The sequence below is a fragment of the Ascaphus truei genome, chromosome 3, assembly GCF_040206685.1.
Source record: "Ascaphus truei isolate aAscTru1 chromosome 3, aAscTru1.hap1, whole genome shotgun sequence".
In the NCBI taxonomy this organism is placed as follows: Eukaryota; Metazoa; Chordata; class Amphibia; order Anura; family Ascaphidae; genus Ascaphus; species Ascaphus truei.
In genome coordinates, this window is record NC_134485.1 from 152,418,766 (window position 1) to 152,439,482 (window position 20,717).

General features: G+C 42.7%; 1 protein-coding gene across 6 annotated transcripts in view; it reads left to right on the plus strand.

The window, feature by feature from the left end:
• The window catches only part of VMP1 (vacuole membrane protein 1), a 479,796-nt gene that overhangs the window by 70,231 nt on the left and 388,848 nt on the right, over positions 1-20,717 (plus strand). For 5 of the 6 annotated variants that reach the window (XM_075589658.1, XM_075589660.1, XM_075589661.1 and 2 more), the window contains exons 4-5: positions 12,022-12,112; positions 12,766-12,876. In XM_075589658.1, the coding sequence (XP_075445773.1) occupies positions 12,022-12,112; positions 12,766-12,876 (202 nt within the window). Of the gene's footprint in view, positions 1-8,571; positions 8,711-12,021; positions 12,113-12,765; positions 12,877-20,717 lie in introns of those variants that run through there. The other variant, XM_075589659.1, reaches the window with a different exon arrangement.

Below are 20,717 nucleotides of genomic sequence, written 5' to 3' on the forward strand. Positions count from 1 at the left end.
AATTCAATGCTTTATTGACTACCAGACACAGACACAATTAAACATTAATACATTTTGTACAAAACACATGCAGGGATTGAACTCGGGACCTTCTGATACCAATGCCTTGCCTCTTACCTCTACACCTTAGGCCTGGCCACAGGGTACATGTCAATGTTAAATCTTAAGTCTATTTCTAGATGTCTATGGGTCCTGGGTTCAATTCCTGTATGAAATGGTATAATTATTTTTTTTTTTTGATATGATCACGTGGACAGCAGGAAGAGGAGAGCACTGGTAAGGCGGCAAAATGGAGGATAATTAAATCTGTAATGAGGACGGGCAGAGCAGAAAGATATGATCACGTGGACTGCAGGAAGAGGAGAGCACTGGTAAGGCGGCAAAATGGAGGAGAATTAAATCTGTAATGAGGAGGCTCGAGAGCTGATGCCGGTGAAATTTTAACGCGACCGCGGTTGTAACGCGGTCTTGGGGTTGTGGACCCCAAGGACCGCGTTATAATGGGGTTCAGCTGTATATCCGCCGGGACCTCTGCACTGAGGTTAGTGATAAATGTATAATCCCTATTGGGGACAGGGATTACCTAGTGTACACTGACACAATAATATACTACATAAATTGGCCCATAACCTTAATGAGTGATAGCATAAGCCCACAAGGGTAACTCACTGTTCAACTTCATCCTCCAGTGCGGTCCTATTGCGGTTCCTTCTTGAGAGGCGTGCAGATCCACCAGCAAGGTAACAAAGAGCAGGTAAAGCAGAAAAAGGCAGCGCATTGCCAATAAACGCAGGAGGAGGCTGACTTGTACAATAATGGAATACGGAATAAACTTTTTATTGTACAAGTGAGCCTTCTCCTGCGTTTTTTGGCAGTGCGCTGCCTTTTTCTGCTTTACATGACATAGGATTTGCGTTCTCTTTTAACATGGAAAAAAGAATAACAATTCTAACACATAATGTGCATAATGACAGCTTTGTGAACAAATCCTGTGAGGTGTGCTTGTATTACCTATGAAATAGGCAGAGATAGAGAAAAGGTAAAGAAGGAAGAAAGAGGGATACCAGAGAGAGGAGGGGGGGAGGGTATGGGGGGCTACCATTTTACCCTATACTTATGTTTTTATATGAGGTTCTCTAGTTCCGTTGGTAGTCCTCTATTTCGGCCTTCTGCGGGTTGTCTTATTTCTTTCTCCGGGATAACAGGAATTTTAATCTAGGGACCAGGACTCCCATATCTTATCGAATTTGTCCAGAGAGTGGTTTAATTGGGCTGATAATTATTCCATTAGTTTAACATTATTAACTCTTAGGATGACTGTACGTCTAGATGGGAGATTTATGTCTTTCCACGCAGCTGCTATAGAGCAGCGAGCCGCTGAGAGTATAAATGTTCAACTATGTAACTATGTAAATGAGTTTGCTTACTGGAATTTCAATTTCTTCTGTTGGTTTGGCTAATAGATATGTCAGCGGGTCTATTGGAATCCTCAAATCCGTGCTTTCAAGTATCAAGCTCTGGATCATGTATTTGTGGACAATCCCACCAAATGTGCCTGTTTTTTTTGTTTCAAAATTTTTATTGTTTTTTTTTTACCAAAGGAGTACATCACAATATCAGGGGCATTCTTGGGGAAAAGGTACATATGAGTCTCAGAACAGGTTTCACAGTAAATCTCAAACATGAATACCTTTCGGCGTATGGAAGCGAATCGCGACTGGCTTTCGCCCTGCAAAACCTCAGATGGGTTTTTCGTCAGGCTAGACCTTGGCCCCTGCCCCTGGAAGAGGCTGTATTAATGTATTTACAGTCCGTCGTACTTCTCTGGGAGGAAACCAAGGATAGAGAGAGAATGAAGGGAAGGATGAAATAGAGAAAAAGGGGTGGGGGGGGTGCTGGGGTAGGACAGAGGGAAGGTGAGAGGGGGAGCCCCCCCCCTGTTGGGGACCCCCTGAAGCCGGGGCGAGGCGGCACATGACCAGGACCGGACCCAGGAGCCCAGAGGCAAGGCCCAAAGGACCTCCCCCCGGTCATCCGCGAGCGGCTCAGCCATATGGCTAAAGGTCCCAGACCCTGTTAAACTGTTCGGTCTTTTGGTTCAAGAGAGCCGTTAAATACTCCATGAGTTTCACCTCATTCACTCGTCTAAGAACCATTTGTTTTGTCGGGGGGTTCATTTTCTTCCAGCAAGCTGTAAGCGCGCAGCGTGCTGGTGTGAGTACGTGTGCAATTAGTTTTTTATGAGGGGCAGAGGCTACCTCCGCAGGTTTTGCCAGGAGGAACATCAGAGGATCCAGGCGGATCTCCTCCTCGGAAATTTCCTCTCGGGCCTCGGACCATGCACCAGAATGTCTGGACCCCGGGGCACGTCCACAGTATATGGACCAGGTCTCCACCCTGACCACAACCCCTCCAGAGGTTGGGGAGGCCCGGGAAAATCTGGCTCAACCTACTCGGGGATAAGTACCACTGGAATAGGATTTTGTAGGTGTTTTCCTTGATGGTTGTGCAAATTTGAGGTTTTAGCTGCTGCCTCCCAGATGTCCTCCCAGTCATCTCTATCTATTTCCAAATTGAGGTCCTCAGCCCATTTTATCATATAGTTATGGTTGGTGGGTATCTTGGACCGTGCTAGCTCCGAGTAGTTCTCCGAGATCAGACCCCTCTGGTATAGCTGGACCCCACAAACCCTTTCAAAGGGCGTTGGGCCATTGAGCTTAGACTTTTTAGATACTGTTTGAAGGAAATGTCTGATCTGGAAGAACCCATACAGAGGGAATTTCACTTGTTGATGCTTCTCCTGCAACTCCGCAAGTGCCATCACTGACCCTTTGTTCAGTAGGTCTGATGCTTTTTGTATGTTAGCCCTCCGAAACTGCGCAAACTCTTTAAGGTCGCACCCCGGGGGGAACTCCGGGTTCCCAAAAATGGGAGTGAGAATGGAAGGGGAGGATGCCAGTCCGTGCCTGTCTTTTGTTTTTGCCCAAATCTTCCACGTGCATCTCATGGCCCCCAGTCTCGTCCTACCCGATAATATCTCCCCTCGCCCTTCGGACCAAAGTATCCCTCCAAGAGACAGGGGAGAGACGTAGGAGGCCTCGATCTCCAACCAGCAGCAAGACGCTGGATCATTGTTCCAGATCACCGCTTGTTTTAGGTTGGCTGCGTGGTAATATTTTATTATATCAGGTACACCTAGACCTCCACACTCCTTTTGGGTCTAACATTACGATTTAGCTACCCGCGGTCTTTTGTCTTTCCATATGAATTGGAAGATACTATTTTGAATATGTTTTAGATCGGAATGCAGATCGGAAGAGTGGAAAAAATACAGTAGCCTGGGAAGGATATTCATCTTAACCGATGCCACCCTTCCGAGCCACGAAATGTGGTATTTATTCCATCTCTGAAGGTCTCTTTTAATTTCAGAAAATAGAGCGGGGAATTTACTTTTAAATAGTGCTGAAAACTTGGCAGCTATTTTAATCCCTAGATATTTTATGCTCGTGGAGCTCCATTTATAGTTAAAGTTAAGTTGTAAAAGCTTTACATCCAGTGTGGGGAGGGATAGATTCAGGGCTTCTGATTTGTCGCTGTTAATTTTATACCCTGATATCTGGCCAAATTTCTCTAATTGGGACTGGAGGTTAGGGAGAGTCACCATGGGAGAGAGGTCAGAGATAGAATAACATCGTCCGCAAATAGGGATATCTTGTACTCGGAGTCCCCGATGACGACTCCCTTTATGTCCAAGTCTTGTCTGATTGTCGCCGCGAGGGGCTCGATTGACAACGCAAAAAGTAGAAGGGATAGAGGGGCAGCCCTGTCGTGTACCATTCTTCATTCTAATGGGGGTCGAGGCACCACCTGGGAGTTTTACAAAGGCCACCGGGCTTTTATACAGTGCTCGCACTCCTTCTAGGAAGGGGCCCCTGAAGCCGAATTTAATAATCGTTTGGTCTAAAAAAAATCCCACCTCATTCTATCAAAAGCTTTTTCGGCGTCCAGGCTTCGCAAGAATGCCTTAGCCCCCACCGTGGTCGATTAATGTTTAGTATTTTCCGAGTGTTGTCCGAAGCTTGTCTGCCTGAAATAAATCCTACCTGGTCTTTGTGGATCAAGCTTGGCTAGATCGGGTTAAGTCTGTTTGCTAGACTTTTGCTGTATATTTTTTAGTCCGAATTGAGGAGGGATATTGGTCTATAGCTGCCGCATTGTAGCGGGTCCCTACCTTCCTAGTGAATAATTGCCATGTTAGCTGTAGACATTGACTGAGTTACATCCTCCCCCTCCATGAAGGAGTTGAAAACCTCTAATAGATTTGGAGCTAGCACACCCTTTAATTTTTTATAGTATTGGGTGGAGAAACCGTCTGGCCCTGGAGTCTTGTTTGTTTTGAGCTGCTTTATTACCTCGAATAGTTCTTCGGGCGTTATTTTCTCGAACAGTTTCTTCAGGAAGCGCAGGTAAGCTGCATTCTTCCAGATACTTAGAGATAGCCGCCAACCCGGACTGAGCATTTGGGGGGGGGGGGGGTGTTCAGGTTGTATAATTTGTTGTATTACTCCGAGAATTCCTGGGCAATTTCTGTCTTTGAAGGTTTTTAGGCCAGATTTTGTCTGACTTGTTTCCCTTATCATAAAAACGCTGATTAGTCCATCTTAGTGCCTTCTCCACCTCCTCTAGTTGGACTCTCTTTAATTCAGTCCTCGCTTTATCCAATATTTTGTACAATTTTTTTTAGAGGGTTTACTTTTGTTTTCGGTCTCCAGGGACTGTAGCCTGTCCGCTAGTTCCTTATATTCTTTTTGTCTCTTTTTCATTTGGTATGACGCTATAGAAATGAGGGAACCTCGGATTGCTGCCTTATGGGCTTCCCATAGTGTTGTTGGAGAACCGACCGACCCCTTGTTTATGTATTCTTTCAGTTTTTGGGAAACTGTACTCACTATTTCAGGCGAATTTAATAGGGAGTAATTTAGCTTCCAGCTGTAGCTGGTGTTTTTAGTAAAAGGTAGAGAGAGCACCATTTCGATGGGGGCATGGTCAGACCAAGATATTGAGCCAATATTTGACTGGGACGACGCCAGGAGGACATCCCTGGTAACCAGAAAAAGATCAATCCTCGAGTAGGTCTGATGGGGAGGAGAAAAAGTATAATCTCGCTGACCCATATGTTGGATTCTCCAGATGTCAAATAGCGGGAAGTCATCAAGCAAGCCTCTGAATTTTTTAGCATTCAGAGCGATTGTTTGTGATGACTCTGGGAGCTGAATCTGTCCTGATCTGGGGCATAAGTCATGTTGAAAGCTCCTGCCATGATTATTGAGGAAGGGTTAAGTGTACTTAAAGTTTCCAATATTGTCTCCAGAAAGGGAAGCTGGCCTTCATTCGGAGAATAGATATTGACCAGAGCTAGCGGCACTCCCGATAGAGCCTAGAAGGATCAGGAATCTGCCTTCAGAATCTATGACACTTTTTTCTAGGGCAAAAGGAATATTAGTACGAAACAGGATACGCCTGGGGGTATGTCCTACTAAAAGTGTTTGGGGGGGAGTTCGTATTAAAGTGGGTCTCCTGTAGGATGTACGAACAGGATATCCCCTTTTAGTTTATTTATCTCCTGGAGCGCTATCCTTCGTTTGCCCACTGAGTTTAGCCCTTTTACATTTATGGAAATGATTCTTCTGTTTGTTCTAAGACATCTTGCTTTGGCTGAGTGCGGGCCCACTGTTTTGACCACTTTCCCAAGGCGGTCTGGCCTCTGTCGACTAGGTTTGTTGACCCCTCGGGCCATGCATGCACCATCCCCCAGCCACCAGGGAGCCCCCAAGGAGGAGGGGAAAGAAACCCTCGGGGGAGAGGGGCGAGGAGGGGGAGGGAGAGGAGAGGAAACAGAGATAGAAAGAAAAAGATGGCCTATAAGAGAGCCCAAGCATGTTTAACCTTCTTTGCCCTATCGGCAAAGGGGAAGGGCTTACTGCCCTTTGGAGAGTTTCCTGTGCGCCCCTAGAACGGCGCTCAGAGAGGGGAATCCGAGCCCCCCAGTGGTCCTGTTTGTGAACCACTCTTTCAACGTGAGCAACCACATCTTTAACTTCTTACAGGGAAAACTATTTACAGTTTATTAGATGGTCTTCCACAATGCCTTAAAACCTTGTACTTTTCAACTTCTCTCAAAAGCAGAGTATAAACAGCTTTCATATCTGTCCATAGTTTTATCCTTTTCGGGAAGAGGCGGATAACGGTACACTCATGTCCCTGTTTTTATGAGTAGCCGGGGGGGGGGTTAGGGAGTGGAAGGGGGAGGGGCAGGGAGAAGTGGTGGGATGGGGGGGAGGAGTCTTCCTTGTGAACCACTCCTTAAGCTTATCCAAATACAGCCTTAGTTTCTTGAGAGAGAGACTATTTTCAATTTGGGAAGGGGGACTTCTTCAAGGCCGCAGGACCGTGACCAACTCCGCAACTTAGATAAGCCATGTATAGACAGTTTTTATACATGTTCAGTATTTTACCATTTTTATATTCGGGCGGAGCAAAGTGCACATATACTCCTAACTCTGAGTGTAGACGAAGAAAGGGGCGGAGGGGGGGGGGTGAGGAAGGAGGAGGTGGGGGAAGGGAGAGGGAGGGGGTAGGATGAGGGAGAGGGAGAAGGGTAGGGAGAAGGGGGGTAGGGGTGGAGGGGCAGAAGGGGGGGGGAAAGGGAGGAGGAGGGGTGTGAAGCGGGGGTGACGCTCTAATACAAGCTTCATCGAGACTGAGAACTTTATTCTGATCATCCAAGCGGGGCCCCACCGAGCCCGGCTTATGAGTTAAACAGGGAAACAGTGTAATAATGAAACCGTGCCACAGTGAGAGGGGTAGAGGGAGCAATTTCCTCTCATGCTGGGCACAAAGGGCCCTCTATGCCTGCTTTCACACTCGGAGGTCCCGAGGTCACCTCCGGGTCCCTGGTACGAAGCCTTTGCTATCTCTCCATCCCCTGACAGGCCAGAGGAGCCCTATTGGCACCCCCTGAGTATTTAGACCTGGAAAGCGTGTGAACAGACCCACAATGTTTGTGGGACATGGGCCAAAAAACGAAAAGTGTGACGGGTCTGCCGGTCCCACGTCTAACCATGACAGCTCCAGAATGCGGCGACACCCCCGCCGACTCTCTGCCCTTGAAGCACTGCGAAATGATGCACCCGCGACGGTCAAGACCTTGGGTGTCTTCTGGTGGCGCGGGCCTCTCAGAGGCACGGCGCTCCCGACGGTTCAGCACCGCAGCAGCTATCCCGCAAACCTCTTCTTCGCCTCAGTTCTTTCAGGAAGCGCGGGATATCCTCAGGCTATGTGATTGAATGGAATTTCCATTTCAGCGCCACTAAGAGTTTGAAGGGGAATCCCCAACGGTATCTTATGTCGTGGGATCGAAGGATTTCCGTTAAAGGCCGCATCTCTCGCCTTCTTTCAATTGTCGCTTTAGACAGGTCACTGTAGATTTGAATTTGGGAATTCCTAAAGGGGATCTCTTCTTTTGTCTGCTCGAGGTCAGGATTTTTTCCTTAATCGTGTACGAGTGAAATTTGACCAGACATCTCTGGGTCTTCGGGGGTCCTGGGACTTTGGGCCGAAGGTCCTGTGGGCTCTGTCAATTTCAATAGTCTCCTGGGTTAAGTCAGGCAGTAAGCTTATGAAGAGGTCTTTGAGATAGGGGACCAGGGCCTCAGGAGAAGTCTCTTCGGGGACATTTCGAATTCAGAGATTTTGTCTCCGGGCCCTGTTCTCTTGGTCCTCTATCTGGTCCTTCATGGCCCTAATCTCCAGCCCCATTCTATTCATGTCCTCCTCCATGTTTGCCTGGCTTCCCGCCACTTCCTCCATTTTACCTTCAAGGCCCTCTGTCCTCTCCTACAGGCTGTTTAGGCCCGCCTTCATTTCTTTTATTGCTAGTGCAATATCTTCCTGGCAGCCTCTTCGCATCCTGGTGAATAGCTCCTCTAAGTATTCTTTATTTATTTCGAGGGTTGTTGCTTCACCGTCGGCTCTTTAGTCACGCTTTTCGCAGCGCCATCTTGTAAATTTTCTCCCTGCAGGGAAGTGCGCGGACCGGCCACAAAATAACAGGTTACGTTCGCGTGTTTTGTTTTTATTTTTTTTTGCCGGTTGGACATCTTCTAAGTCTGCGGCAAGGGACCGTATTTGGGGTTTTCTTTTTGCGTGGTAAGAAGCTCGTTTTACTGCTGCATTCACGGGAGGGCTCAGGAGCTCACACTCTAATCTGCCATCCAATACTGCGTCACCGGAAGTCTCCTGTAGTACTTATTTTTATTCATTTATTGCCGGCTGTATGCAAAGCGCAGTACTCATGCTTGCATACGCTCAGCCGCTGCGCGTGCACCTGAAGAGCTGTTTTTAAATGTTTGAGTGCTTTTAGATGTTACTTATTATACTGTTATGCTTCAGTAGCACCTTGACTAGGGTCAAGCTGTTTTTTTTTGTTTTTGTGTTTTTTGCTTCTTTTCTATTCTGGGGACACTGTGCCTTTAATTCCGGCCGACGGTGGCCATTTTGGATCCGGCTGGAACGCACAGTGCAAGGCAGCTCCGATGCAGGTGGCAGCCCTGTCTTGTTCCTCCTCCACAACGGGGGTGCAGGAGGGCGGTTCGGGGGTGCAGGAGGACGGGGGGAGCGTGCTCGACCAGACCTGCCAGCAGGGATCAAGGTAGGCCCCAGTGTACAGTTCCCACTCCTCTCTACCCGGTCACAGAGCAATGGCGGCCATTTTAGATGGTATTCGACCGCTTTATTTATTTTTTATTTATCTGTCTGTGGGGCAGCGCTGGGTCCTGGGCTGGGCCTCGCCACTGTCGTTCACTTGACAGGCGGACAGTGTGGGTCTACGCTTACCTCCCCAGCCCCAACCACGGTCGCCAGACCTTCGGAGCAAGCAGGATCTGACCGCAATCTGGCTGCCCGCCAAAATCAGATGGCCGCCGTGCCTCTCTCCCTTCCTCTCGTCTTGCCAGCCCTCTTGGTACTGCAGCTTTTGATTTTTAAGCTGTTTAATGTTCCTTTAGCTCAATTTTAGGCTCAAAATGATCCCCTTTTCCAGCAGTCTCTAATTTTCGTAAATTTTATTCTTTTGGATCGAATTTGAGACTGTAATGCTCAGGATTGAGAGTCTTCCCTGAGGAGCCTCAGATAAACGCAGCCATCACATTCAGGCTCCAAGCCACGCCCCCCACCATGTGCCTGTTTTATCTTTTAAAGATATATTTTCCATTTTATTTTATTTTGGTGCAAAATCTCTATTTGTCTGTAATTTCTGTATTAATCTGTTTTCCTATGTTGGTGATATACTGTACAGTAAAGTGCAGTATTATAGGTAAATTCTTACCGTTGGCTCTTTTCTTTAGGTTTCTCTTGGTGTATCAGGGACTGTTTTTTGATTTCTGTGTTTTCTGAAATTTCTTCTTTATTAATCTTTGTTTCTTGCAGATTTCTTGCTTGCTTGTTTTTATTGTTCAGTTTGTATCGAAAGACTGTTTTTTGTTGCAAATTAGCTCATTTGGAAGGCATACAGTTGATAAGAGTTAAGAACTCATTTTAACCAGCTGTTTATCTCTCCAACTGTCAACTGTCTCTCTCTATCTCTCTCTCTCTGTTTATCTCTCTCTATCTCTCTATCTATCTCTCTCTCTCTATCTCTCTCTCTATCTCTCTCTCTATCCCTCTCTATCTCTCTCTCTCGCTCTCTCTCGCGCGCTCTCTCTCGCGCACTCTCTTTCGCGCACTATCTCTGTCTCGCTCTCTCTCTCTCTATCTCTCTCGCACTCTCTATCTATCTCTCTCACTCCCTCTATCTCTCTCGCTCCCTCTATCTCTCTCTCTCTCTCTCTCTCTCTATCTCTCGCTCTTTTCTCGCTCTCTCCCCGTGCTCTCGCTCTCTCCTCGCTCTCTCCCCGTGCTCTCGCTCCTCGCTCTCTCCTCGCTCTCTCCCCTCTCTCTCCCCTTTCTCTCCCCTCTCTCTCCCCTCTAGCTCGCTCTCTCCCCGCGCTCTCTAGCTCACTCGCTAGCATTAGGTGATGCCTTTTTTATTTGGACTAACAATTTATGTCATAGGACAAGCTTTCGAGAGTTTTCCTCTCTTCCTCAGGTCAAGCAATACTGATATACAAAGGTTTCTGTGACTTAGACAGGATTGGGGGGGGGGGGGAGGAAGAATAAAGAACAGAGAGGTAATGGAGGGGTGTTAAAACAGAGATAACCAAGGTGAGAATACGGGATGGGGGTGGGGGGGGGGGGTGGGGCTGTAACATCCACAGCAGCACAGAGGGGGAAGAGGATGCTGGGGGGAAGGTATAGGATGGCACAATAGCAGGGAGGACCATTACAACAAATTTTGATAGTGTGTGAGCTTCCCCATGTCTGCATGAAGTCCACTTGTTTTGGTGTCAAAGAGTCTTATCATTCTGAGCTTAAAATGTTTTCCGTTCTTGGGTGTGTTTGAACATTCCATTGAGGCTTTTGATTTTGAAATCATTTATGGAATGATCTGGTTGTGAGTAATGTGTCCCACTGGTGAGCAGTATCTTCCTTCTTCGTGATGGAGTATGGAGTGTCTGTGCATATTCATTCTGCTTTGTAGTTTTTGGCTGGTTTCCCCAATGTAGCATCCTTGGTCACATTTGTTGCACTGAATCATATACACTCACACATTCTTGGATGTGCAGCTGTATGATCCTTTAACATTGAATATTCCATTGTTGTGACTGGCTGTGGGATCTTGGCATATATGTTTGCAGAGTTTGCAACGTGTGTTGTTGCACGGTTTTGTGCCATTATCAGTGTCTTGTAGGTGTTCTCGTGGGGCTTTAAGTGCAGATGTAATAGTTTTTATCCCTTCTATCTGAACGTTTCGGTCAGGGTTGTGAGATGCCTGTTTCTGTCTTCACAGTGCCCACTATGGGCACCCACGACAGACTTAAAGTACTTGCGACGGCGCTGTGCACCATCACAGTATCCAGTGCTGTAAGCGCAGCCTGAATGGAAAATACAGCTAACATACTAAGTTGATATATAAGAGGTGGCGATATCCAGTTCCTGGGTGTGTTCAATTTTTGGGATTCATTGTTAGACTGCTGGGAAATTGGAATAATCTATTGCATAAACCAAACCCTTATACATATTGCATTGGACCCCTAAAATCTATTTTATTGTCAATTTGGGCAGCTAGACTGAATAGCTTATCAGGTTAGCTGGCAAAAATGGGCACATAGAAAAATTACTGTTTTTTCCCTGGGGGGGGGGGGGGGGGGGTTGGAGGGGGGCGTCATGTGGGCCTTGTATAATTGAATTGTTTTGCTTGCACGCATTTGTCATGGCTTTGTTGCTATTAAACAAAAAAAACTAATTTTATTTTAAATGTGGTAGAGCCTGGTTTGATGCACAGTAACTTGCACATTGTGACTTTGGTCAAGTAACGTAATCTAATTTTTGGTGACCACGTATTCAAGTTCTTCTAGACAAAGTTATTTTATCTATTTTTGATTTTTAGGTAGAGGTTTACCTAATATTGCTTGTCAACAATTATTCTCTCCTAGGCTTCATGGGGCTCAGACAGCTTTGGCAGGCAGATAAACTTATCTCCTTCAAGCAATATTGAGTCGTCCATGAATTTCTAAATTCATAAGCACAAACAGAAATGAATTAGAAAACATTTAGGGATGCATAAATTAGGTGAAAAAATGACTGCCAGGGAGAACCGTTGAGGGAGACCACTTAGCTGACTTCAAGCTTTGAAAAGGAAATACTACAGGGTTGGCCAAGAAGAAAACAGGACAGGACTTTAACAAGTGCTAGGGAGGGAGGAACATACAAAACCTAAGGGGTCTGGGAAGGGTAGTTGCTGGTAGCAACAGGTAACCTAGCAACAACACACAAAGCTGGAGACAGCAGAGGAATAAAAACGTTTTAATTTAAATCTTCATATCCGTACTGGATTTGTTTTAATTTTAATTTTTATTTTTTAAGATTATGGCACCGTCGCGGGATGGTGGTGTCTTTATTACTACTGCTTGCAGTGCTTACCGTAGCGTATTATATTGAAGGAGCGCATCAACAGGTATGCTTTCTTTTCCCCTCGAATGCTATAGCAGGCGTCCTTACTAATTACTTGCAAGTGAGCAATCGTTTTGCTTTCAAGCAGCATTATAGGGTACAACAACATTAAATTAATACTGCATATGAGTAGAGCTTGACTTGCGAATGCATACTGCGCTCTGTAGGGGACCATCCAGCCATTCAAAAATAGGATGTATAAGTTTATTTCCAGCATACAGTACCTTGTTAAGGATGTAGTATTTAGGAATGTACCTGCATTTCCAGGTTTTGGTACACCTTTTGTAAAGTAATTCATCTCTTTCAGCCGAAGTGAAACTTATCATTCCTATGTCTTTTACAATGGGGGGGAAAAGTCTAACAGGCTATTTACGTGGATGTGGTACCTTTCCTAATAAATTGATTTGAACTTTGCAATAAAAAAAATATTACAATTCAAAGATTTCACTGGTCATTTAATATCAAAGATATTTAAAATATAACTTGTTTGATACATTTTAAACAGTAAATAATGGATTTATTATTAATGTTTAACCCTACAATGTTGCTTAAAATTTAGAGCAATCTTTACAATGTAATGGTCTGCGATTTGTGAGTGCGACGATGACGATTCTGCTATGAATTGTAATCTATTTCTCTTCCTAATGTTTTTTTCAGTATGTACAGTACATCGAGAGAAAATGTTTATGGTGTGCATACTGGGTAGGCTTAGGAATACTCTCCTCGGTTGGACTTGGAACGGGTCTTCATACCTTTCTACTTTATTTGGTAAGACTCCTGTTTTAACATTTACACTTTTTCTTTCTTATCTGTTGTAATGTTTGTTTCATAAACTAAATGACAACCGCATAACTATTGTAGTTACTATTACAAAATTAGTAATTTTTGTTTTCCCCACTTTGTTCTAATGAAGCACTTCACAGTGAAATTTACAACCACTTTTGTCTGGAGAAATATTTATATAAAAACATTTTCAGTGGGACTTTGTTTTATAACTCAGCCATGATACTGTATCTATAAACTTGCAATTACTGTATTATTTTCTCATTGTACACTCCGTGTCTTATCATGTACATGTCTTATCATGATGTAGTTTATTTATTTATAAAATATTTTACCAGGAAGTAATACATTGAGAGTTACCTCTCGTTTTCAAGTATGTCCTAGTTTTCAAGCATTTAAACTTCTGTTAAATTATGAAACTGTAACATATGGTAAATAAGTTGCTGTCACTTTATTGCAACTTCAGTGTACAGGCATACCCCGTTTTACGTACACCCGCTTTACGTACACTTGCAAGTACGTACATTTATTTTTAGTTGCACCATACCCCTGTGTACGTACGCATGCTTCGCGAGTACGGACACCAGGGGGCGGCGTGCGTGTGCACCTCTCATCAATACTGCAGCCTCCTTCATTGTGGTCCCTAACTGAGCGGGAGTGCGGGTAAGGGGGAACGGGGAGATCGGGCGCGCCATCAATCAGCAGCTATAGCAGTGATTCTGCCCGCACTGCAGCTCCTGGCTCTTCTCCCTCTTCTCCCTCTGCTCTCCTCCTCCCTCTTCTCCCTCTGCTCTCCTCCTCCCTCCTCCTCAGAGCTCGCTCTAGCCTGCTGCTGCTGTAGAACGGAACTTTGCATGTGAGTTACAGGCTACGGGGGAGGAGGAGGTGCTCTTCTACTGCATTCTGTGTGCGTCTGAGTGCGTCTGACTGACTGACTGTGCCTGGCTGACTGCCTGACTGACTGTGTGTGCGTGCCTGACTGTGTGCGTGACTGTGTGTGTGCGTGACTGTGTGTGCGAGACTGACTGACTGTGTGTGTGTGCGAGACTGACTGAGTGTGCGTGCGAGACTGACTGACTGTGTGTGCGTGAGTGACTGTGTGTGACTGACTGACTGTGTGCCTGACTGACTGACTGTGTGTGCGTGACTGACTACCTGTGTGTCCGTGACTGACTGACTGTGTGTGTGTGTGTGCGTGACGGACTGTGTGCATGACTGACTGTGTGTGCATGACTGACTGACTGTGTGTGCATGACTGACTGACTGACTGACTGTGTGTGTGTGACTGAGTGAGAGTGCGTGGGAGATTGTGTGACTGAGGGAGTGCGTGTAAGCCAAGCTGATCAAGGACCTGAGTAAGGCCGTGCGTATAGTGCCGGCGATGCCGCCCAAAAACAAACACATTGCCGCCGCCGCGTGCGCTTATAGTGAGCGCGGCAGCGGCAATGCGACGGAGCGGACTTTGGTAGCCGGGAATATTTGATTTTTCAAGGGCTGTCACCTCATGTGACAGCCCCTGAACAAATCAAATGCCCGGGAGCCTGCGATGCCGCCGCAAAGCGAAATATAACTTTCGCTAGCGGGGATGGGTGACGTCGCCAGTCGCGGGCACTATACGCGCGGCCTAAGGAAGCACAGCATTGTTAAACACTGTACTGTACAGTATTGTACTGTATTGTTTTCACCCAAGTCACAAATCAAAGTCCTAAAAATATATCAGTCAGTCAAATAAATGCACCTTGCTTCATAAATAAATGCTTCATAAATGCTTCATGCTCTTTCAGTAAAAATACTGTACAGTAGAAGATATGCCCTCTTTTTTATCCTTCCTACATATTTTTAAAATAATTTTCCTTTCATCCATGTTGTATCTGTCAGCACTTATAAGAAAAATCAGCTGACATTAAAGATTTTATTTAAATAAAGCCTACTGTATTTATTTTGGTTACAAATGCATTATTTACATCAGTTATGCATGTATATGATGTTTGCAGTACAGTACATGCATTGTAAAGTTGAAAAAAGGTAGTGAAGGAAAATCTGTTATTTCCTCCCCTGGCTTCAGAACCGAGAGGAACCTTTCCTCTATCAGGTAAACTGAAGCCTTGTGACTGGATACACCATCTGTACCGTTTGCAGCAGACTTCCCCGGAGAAGTTTTCACGCCCTGCCACTGTTATCTTTTTGATGAACTTTATCAGGCCTGGAAGACGAACGAAATGAAACGTAACGCATTCCAGGTTTCAAAGCCTTTGTCTCAATTTATTACTCATAGGGTAATGACTTTTATACAGAAAAAAGAAGATATTGGTTAGAGGCGTAACATAGGCGTAACATAGGCGTATCCTAGGTGTAACATAGGCGTATCCTAGGTGTGTCTTGGGCATAGCTTTGATTAGAGGCGTGATTTAGGGGCAGGACATATTAGTTGCGTGACTTTTGGGACGTGTCTTTTACAATACAAGCAATGTCTGACCTCATAGCTTATTCATTGTCTGTTATCAAAAGAGACCTTGAATCTTTAGCAACTATATTACACTATTTTGCTTCTTGCAGAGAACCATTCTATTATATTCTAACTAAAACATCAGGAAATTGACAACACAAAAGTATCTTAGCAATATCCTTAGCAGGAAGAAAATAAATGTAATTTAGCAGAAACTGTGTGCATTTAGGAATTATATTTCAGCAAAAGGCTGACTACAGAATCTTAACTAGTTATGACCAGACAAAATGGAAGCTTAACATGAGTGCAGATTCTGGCCTGACATATTGGTCCTAACAGGTAGTGCTTCACTTTAAGTACATTTTCGCTTTACATACATGCTCCGGTCCCATTGCGTATGTTAAAGCGGGGTATGCCTGTATGTTGCTTCTAAAACTCTGATAATTTATCTGCGGGACACGGGAGTTTAATTTCCAAATGGAACCTTTGGTTGGGGCTGCTTGGCCATGACCTAAGCGGCAATCCGCTGCCACTACAGCAGATCGCCGAGCAGGCCGCTTGTGGCTGAATGTGTATGCCAGCAAAGCAAAGCTTTTAAGTTGAAAGATTCATGTGCTGTGGCACCTGAAACATTTTACAAGAGTACTCAAGTTTTGATAATAGTTTTGTAATTTGAGCTGTACTTTGTTTGGGGATTATTGTCACTTTATCTCCCTTGTGCATTTTGTGTTTTAATTTATTTTTTCCCCACGTTTGATTCTTTACCACCTGCCGCCCCCCACCCTCCCATTTTTTTTTTTTTTTTTAAGCAAACCTGTTGCAATCCCTTGCAGGCCCCTCCGGCTCTGAAGTAGTTACATTTCTAAGACTTTTAAATACTGCTAGTCTCCGTAGGGGATGGTATTAAATGTGTACGCTACCAAGATATTTTTGATATTTTGTGATGTTTTGTAAGTTTTAAAATGAGAGGTGAGTCTTCTCTCTGCCAGGGAGAGAGCATTTTAATAAACCAGGTACTTATGTCTCACAAGACAGAATCTTAACTTAAAAAGTCTCTGTAATAAATGTGAACTTGTTACAAACCACTGTCTAGCAGCATATAATAGCATGTTCTTGTATAGCGCTGCTAGTTTTTCGTAGCGATTTACAGATACATTTTGCAGGCACTTGCTTTCCCAGTGGAGCTGTGTCAGTCCGGTTGCATCATAAATAAATTCTGCAGCATAAACTATTAATAATAATCTCACATTAGACATGGTAAAAGTGTGTGTTTACATAAAGTACTACAGATTACCCTTTCCATGAAACCACAAATTTGCCACAAATGCATTTAATTCAAGAACTTTCACTATTGGGGAACCCATTTAGGCAAAGTATTCTAAAATTCTACTTTCTACCTATAGATCGGTGTTACTCAGCATTTTCCTTCCCAAGAAACCCCTAACCAGAGGTTGACATATAATATATATGTCTACATAGGACTAAAAAGTAAAAAAATTGTGCTGCTGCACCGGTTAGAAGTTTAGGTGTGTGTGTTTTTTTTTATATTGCAATGTCTCCCACACTATTATAGGTGGTTTTGATATATATATATATATATATATATATATATATATATATATATATATATATATATATATATATATATATATATATATATATACACTGTACTTATACACAACTAGGCGGTAGCTACTTTTAATCACATTATGTATGTAATATGTTCACCCCTTTTTATTCTTTGATTGTAAATATTATTAAAACTTTATTTTTTTAAAAAACTTTTTAGTCCTATATGGCCATATATATTATGTGTCAACCTCTGGTTAGCCTTGGTCTATTGACCACTATGTGGAGATATTGATAATCACAGGACTACTTGTCCATTTATTTGTGTTCCACAGTGAGTGCTATATATAGGACCTTTTCAGGTTCCTTGGAACCTACCTTGTTAAAATTATACAGTAGTATCCTATTGCACCCTGTTATAAGAACTACTATTACATCACCCTATTTATGTATTGGGCTGAGCGGTACGGTCACCCCAACTGTTTTACAAATACTAAAACTCCATGACTCATTCGGATACCCCAGTAAGTACAACACACCCTTTCCTACATCTCTCAGGATTAATATAGTCCTCTAAAAAAAATCAGTACAGGCTTTCCCCATGTACATTGTTGATTCCCTTCCTATCACATGGTAAATGATGGTAAATGTGAGCAGTCTGAGTGTTGGGGACGTGAACGGTAGTGGAAAGCAATGAGGAGAAGCTGTACCACATAAATGATGGTATTGGATTGTCTATTAATGTCGTGAACGCCCTGAAAAGTTGACTTCAGAAGTTCTTCAGAGTGATGGACCGTACCATCACTGCAGTTATACTGCTCACGCATCTGCCTGCGCTTAACATTAGATATAATTTGAAGAAAACAGGCCTGAACTTTACTCACAGCAGCCACACAACACGATACTAGGTGACAAAGAAGCTTGAAAAAAACAACCATATACACACCTAATCCAGAAGTTTACGTTTTGTGCATGCAGATGTTTGATTAACCTTGCACAGAAAATATAATTTAGGAGAAACGATAAGGCAGTATAAAAGTTTTGGAGAGTTTTTCATGTTGGTGGTTGGGCCTAAAACAAGATGCACAACTGCAACCTGTTACCCTGAAATGTAGATACTGTATGCTGCCATTCTGATAACATGCTTCATTGGCAATTCGTTTACTAGTTTGGAGAAATTGTAATGTGAAATATTAAAAACTGCAGATTTTCTTATTTGTTAGTAGTTTCATGGTGGAAGTTTTATTTAATGTTTCGAGCTGGTCTAGTTCTTTTGGAGTTTTTCTTTTTCTCTCCTTTTTACGTAAGAGCGAAGCGCTAATTATGTGACATAACAGATTTATGAGCTAACCACAATGTAGTATCAATTTTTGGGAATTTATTTAGAGAGATATATAATCTAGCAGCTTTTTGTTCAGGTAGTCTGCATTCATAGGGAAGTCTAGAATTGAATTGTATAGTCTCCATATTAGTTTATTACATTTTAGTCAGGGATAATTCCAAGTAATATTTATTGTGGGCATGATTTGACCAGGTGATTAGACCAATTTTGGAATTAAGAGAAGCTACTTTAATATCTATAGATATATAAGCGATCCTAGAATAAGTAGTATGTGGTGCGGAAAAGGTGTAATCTCTTTCCCCTTGTTTTACACTTCTCCATGCATCTACACCAAATATATCTTTTATAGTGGTCTCAAATTTTAGATGTGTTTATTTGATTTAGTATATTTCTTGGTGTTGCCTGATCTGTCTATATTCCAAGGTTCCAAATATTCCAAGGTTTTTCTGCAGGAAGACCAATTGATTTGACATTTGTAGCGTAAATATTTGCAATAGTATATCTTGTGTTTATGATAGAGCAGATTAAGAAAATATATGCATCTTCTTTATCTGAGAGAATCTAATAATGTAATTGGTACCTAATTGTACAAAATTACAAAATTGTAATTTTGTTTAAGATTGCTACACTTTTTTTTAAGGTTTGTGGAAGATGAATAGCAATGAGTAGTAGTACGGTTAATATGAATGTATTCCCAGCACTCATAGAAGACAAATAGAGAAATCAAATCAGCCAAATTGATTTAATATGTGAGAAATGGAACAGCAAATAACATACCGTGGGGTAAAGTGACAATAATAGCCAAAAAACTATATGATGATTGTGTATAGACTCAATGGGAAGGTAGGGAGAGGCACAGGGGAAGGGTGGGATAAGGGGAAATGGGGATGGTAAACGCCAAGGAAAACGGAAAAAAGGAGTCATGAATAAATGCAAGGAAATATGGGGGGGGGCAATGTTTCGGGGATGTGCCCCTTCTTCAAGCCCATTCCCAAAGGTCAAATGACCAATGGTACTTCCCTTGACCCTATTGCAAAAAAACTCCCTAAAAAATGCGGACAAACACTCCAAATGCAGTTCCACAGGGAGTACCTTAATAGACACCAAAGTCTGTAAGACCTAATGGGAGTTATACCTAAATGGATACAGTCCCTAGGGTAAGGGATGATAGGCTATTACTGAACTTGCATATAGGAGCCTATGTGGGCAGAATATGGAGCTTACCTATCAGTATGGAGAGATGCAACCTGCTGACACACTCCCAATACTCAGTGAGAAATTAGCAATGCCTGTAAAGCAGAAGCAGACACTATGGCAAAGGCTTGTAAGGGAGAGACTCCTAGGCAACGGATACAGACCAGTGGAAGTACACAGCGGGATCTGATCCTGGGATGGTTTGCAATGAGTAGTATTTATCATAACATTTCAGAGATTTATCTTTTGGAAAAGTAGTTTCTTGTAGGCAAACCATTCCATGGTTCTTTCTAAATTACATCATAGTCTTCTTTTTATAGTAAAATTCAGTCCTTTAACATTATGAGAAATAATTTTAACCATGTTATTTAAGGAATATTAAAGGATAAATATGAGTATTAAATTATCAAATATTTTTTTATAAATTTGATGACGGGGGGAGAGAATTTGTACCAATGAAAAAATAGGAGGGGGACATTATAGGTTTTATTCTAACTAAAGGGAGGAAAGTAATGTAAAATAATAAATCTAAATGTGAGAAACGTACACATGGTTGAAAGATAGGCGTCTGCTATCGGCAAGAGAAAGATATAAAGAAAATAATAGTTATAATATAACTCAAAATCGGTATTCAAGAAAAATTGGCTTCTAACATTTTAATAAATTAACAATATACCTCCAATAATGGCTTGCTGATCATAATACAGTATAACTATCAATATTGACGTTATAATATATTTATAAAAAGTTTAAATATTGTATATATCGTTTTTATTTTCCTTGTATATTTTGATATTTCTATATATCATTGTAAAATATATCTGTTTCAGTTTCGTACAATTCGGCTCTACATCCAAGATTAAATATTGTACACAAACTGTATGGAAGTGAATATGCTATATTGATATAATATAAATCTACATATATAAAATACTATATATTAAATTACATAATTATATATTTTGACAAATATAAGAAAAAAATTGTTACTTTTTTTTTTATATGCTATTTTATGATAGAGAATTGTCATGTACAAAAATAAAGATGTCATGAATTAGTTCACCAGCATGGAGTGAGTTCATTATTTTATAACCGGATTTTTAATGAATGAGATCTACCACCTACTATTTGTGTATATGGCATCAATAAGCATTCCACCTCCAAATTGGATTTGAGATTTTCCATTATCACGCAAGTTTGTCTCCGTTTCGCACAGATGGTAATTCAGTTCGCCATATTTTCATTTTAGTTACAGCATTTTCACTTTTGACATAG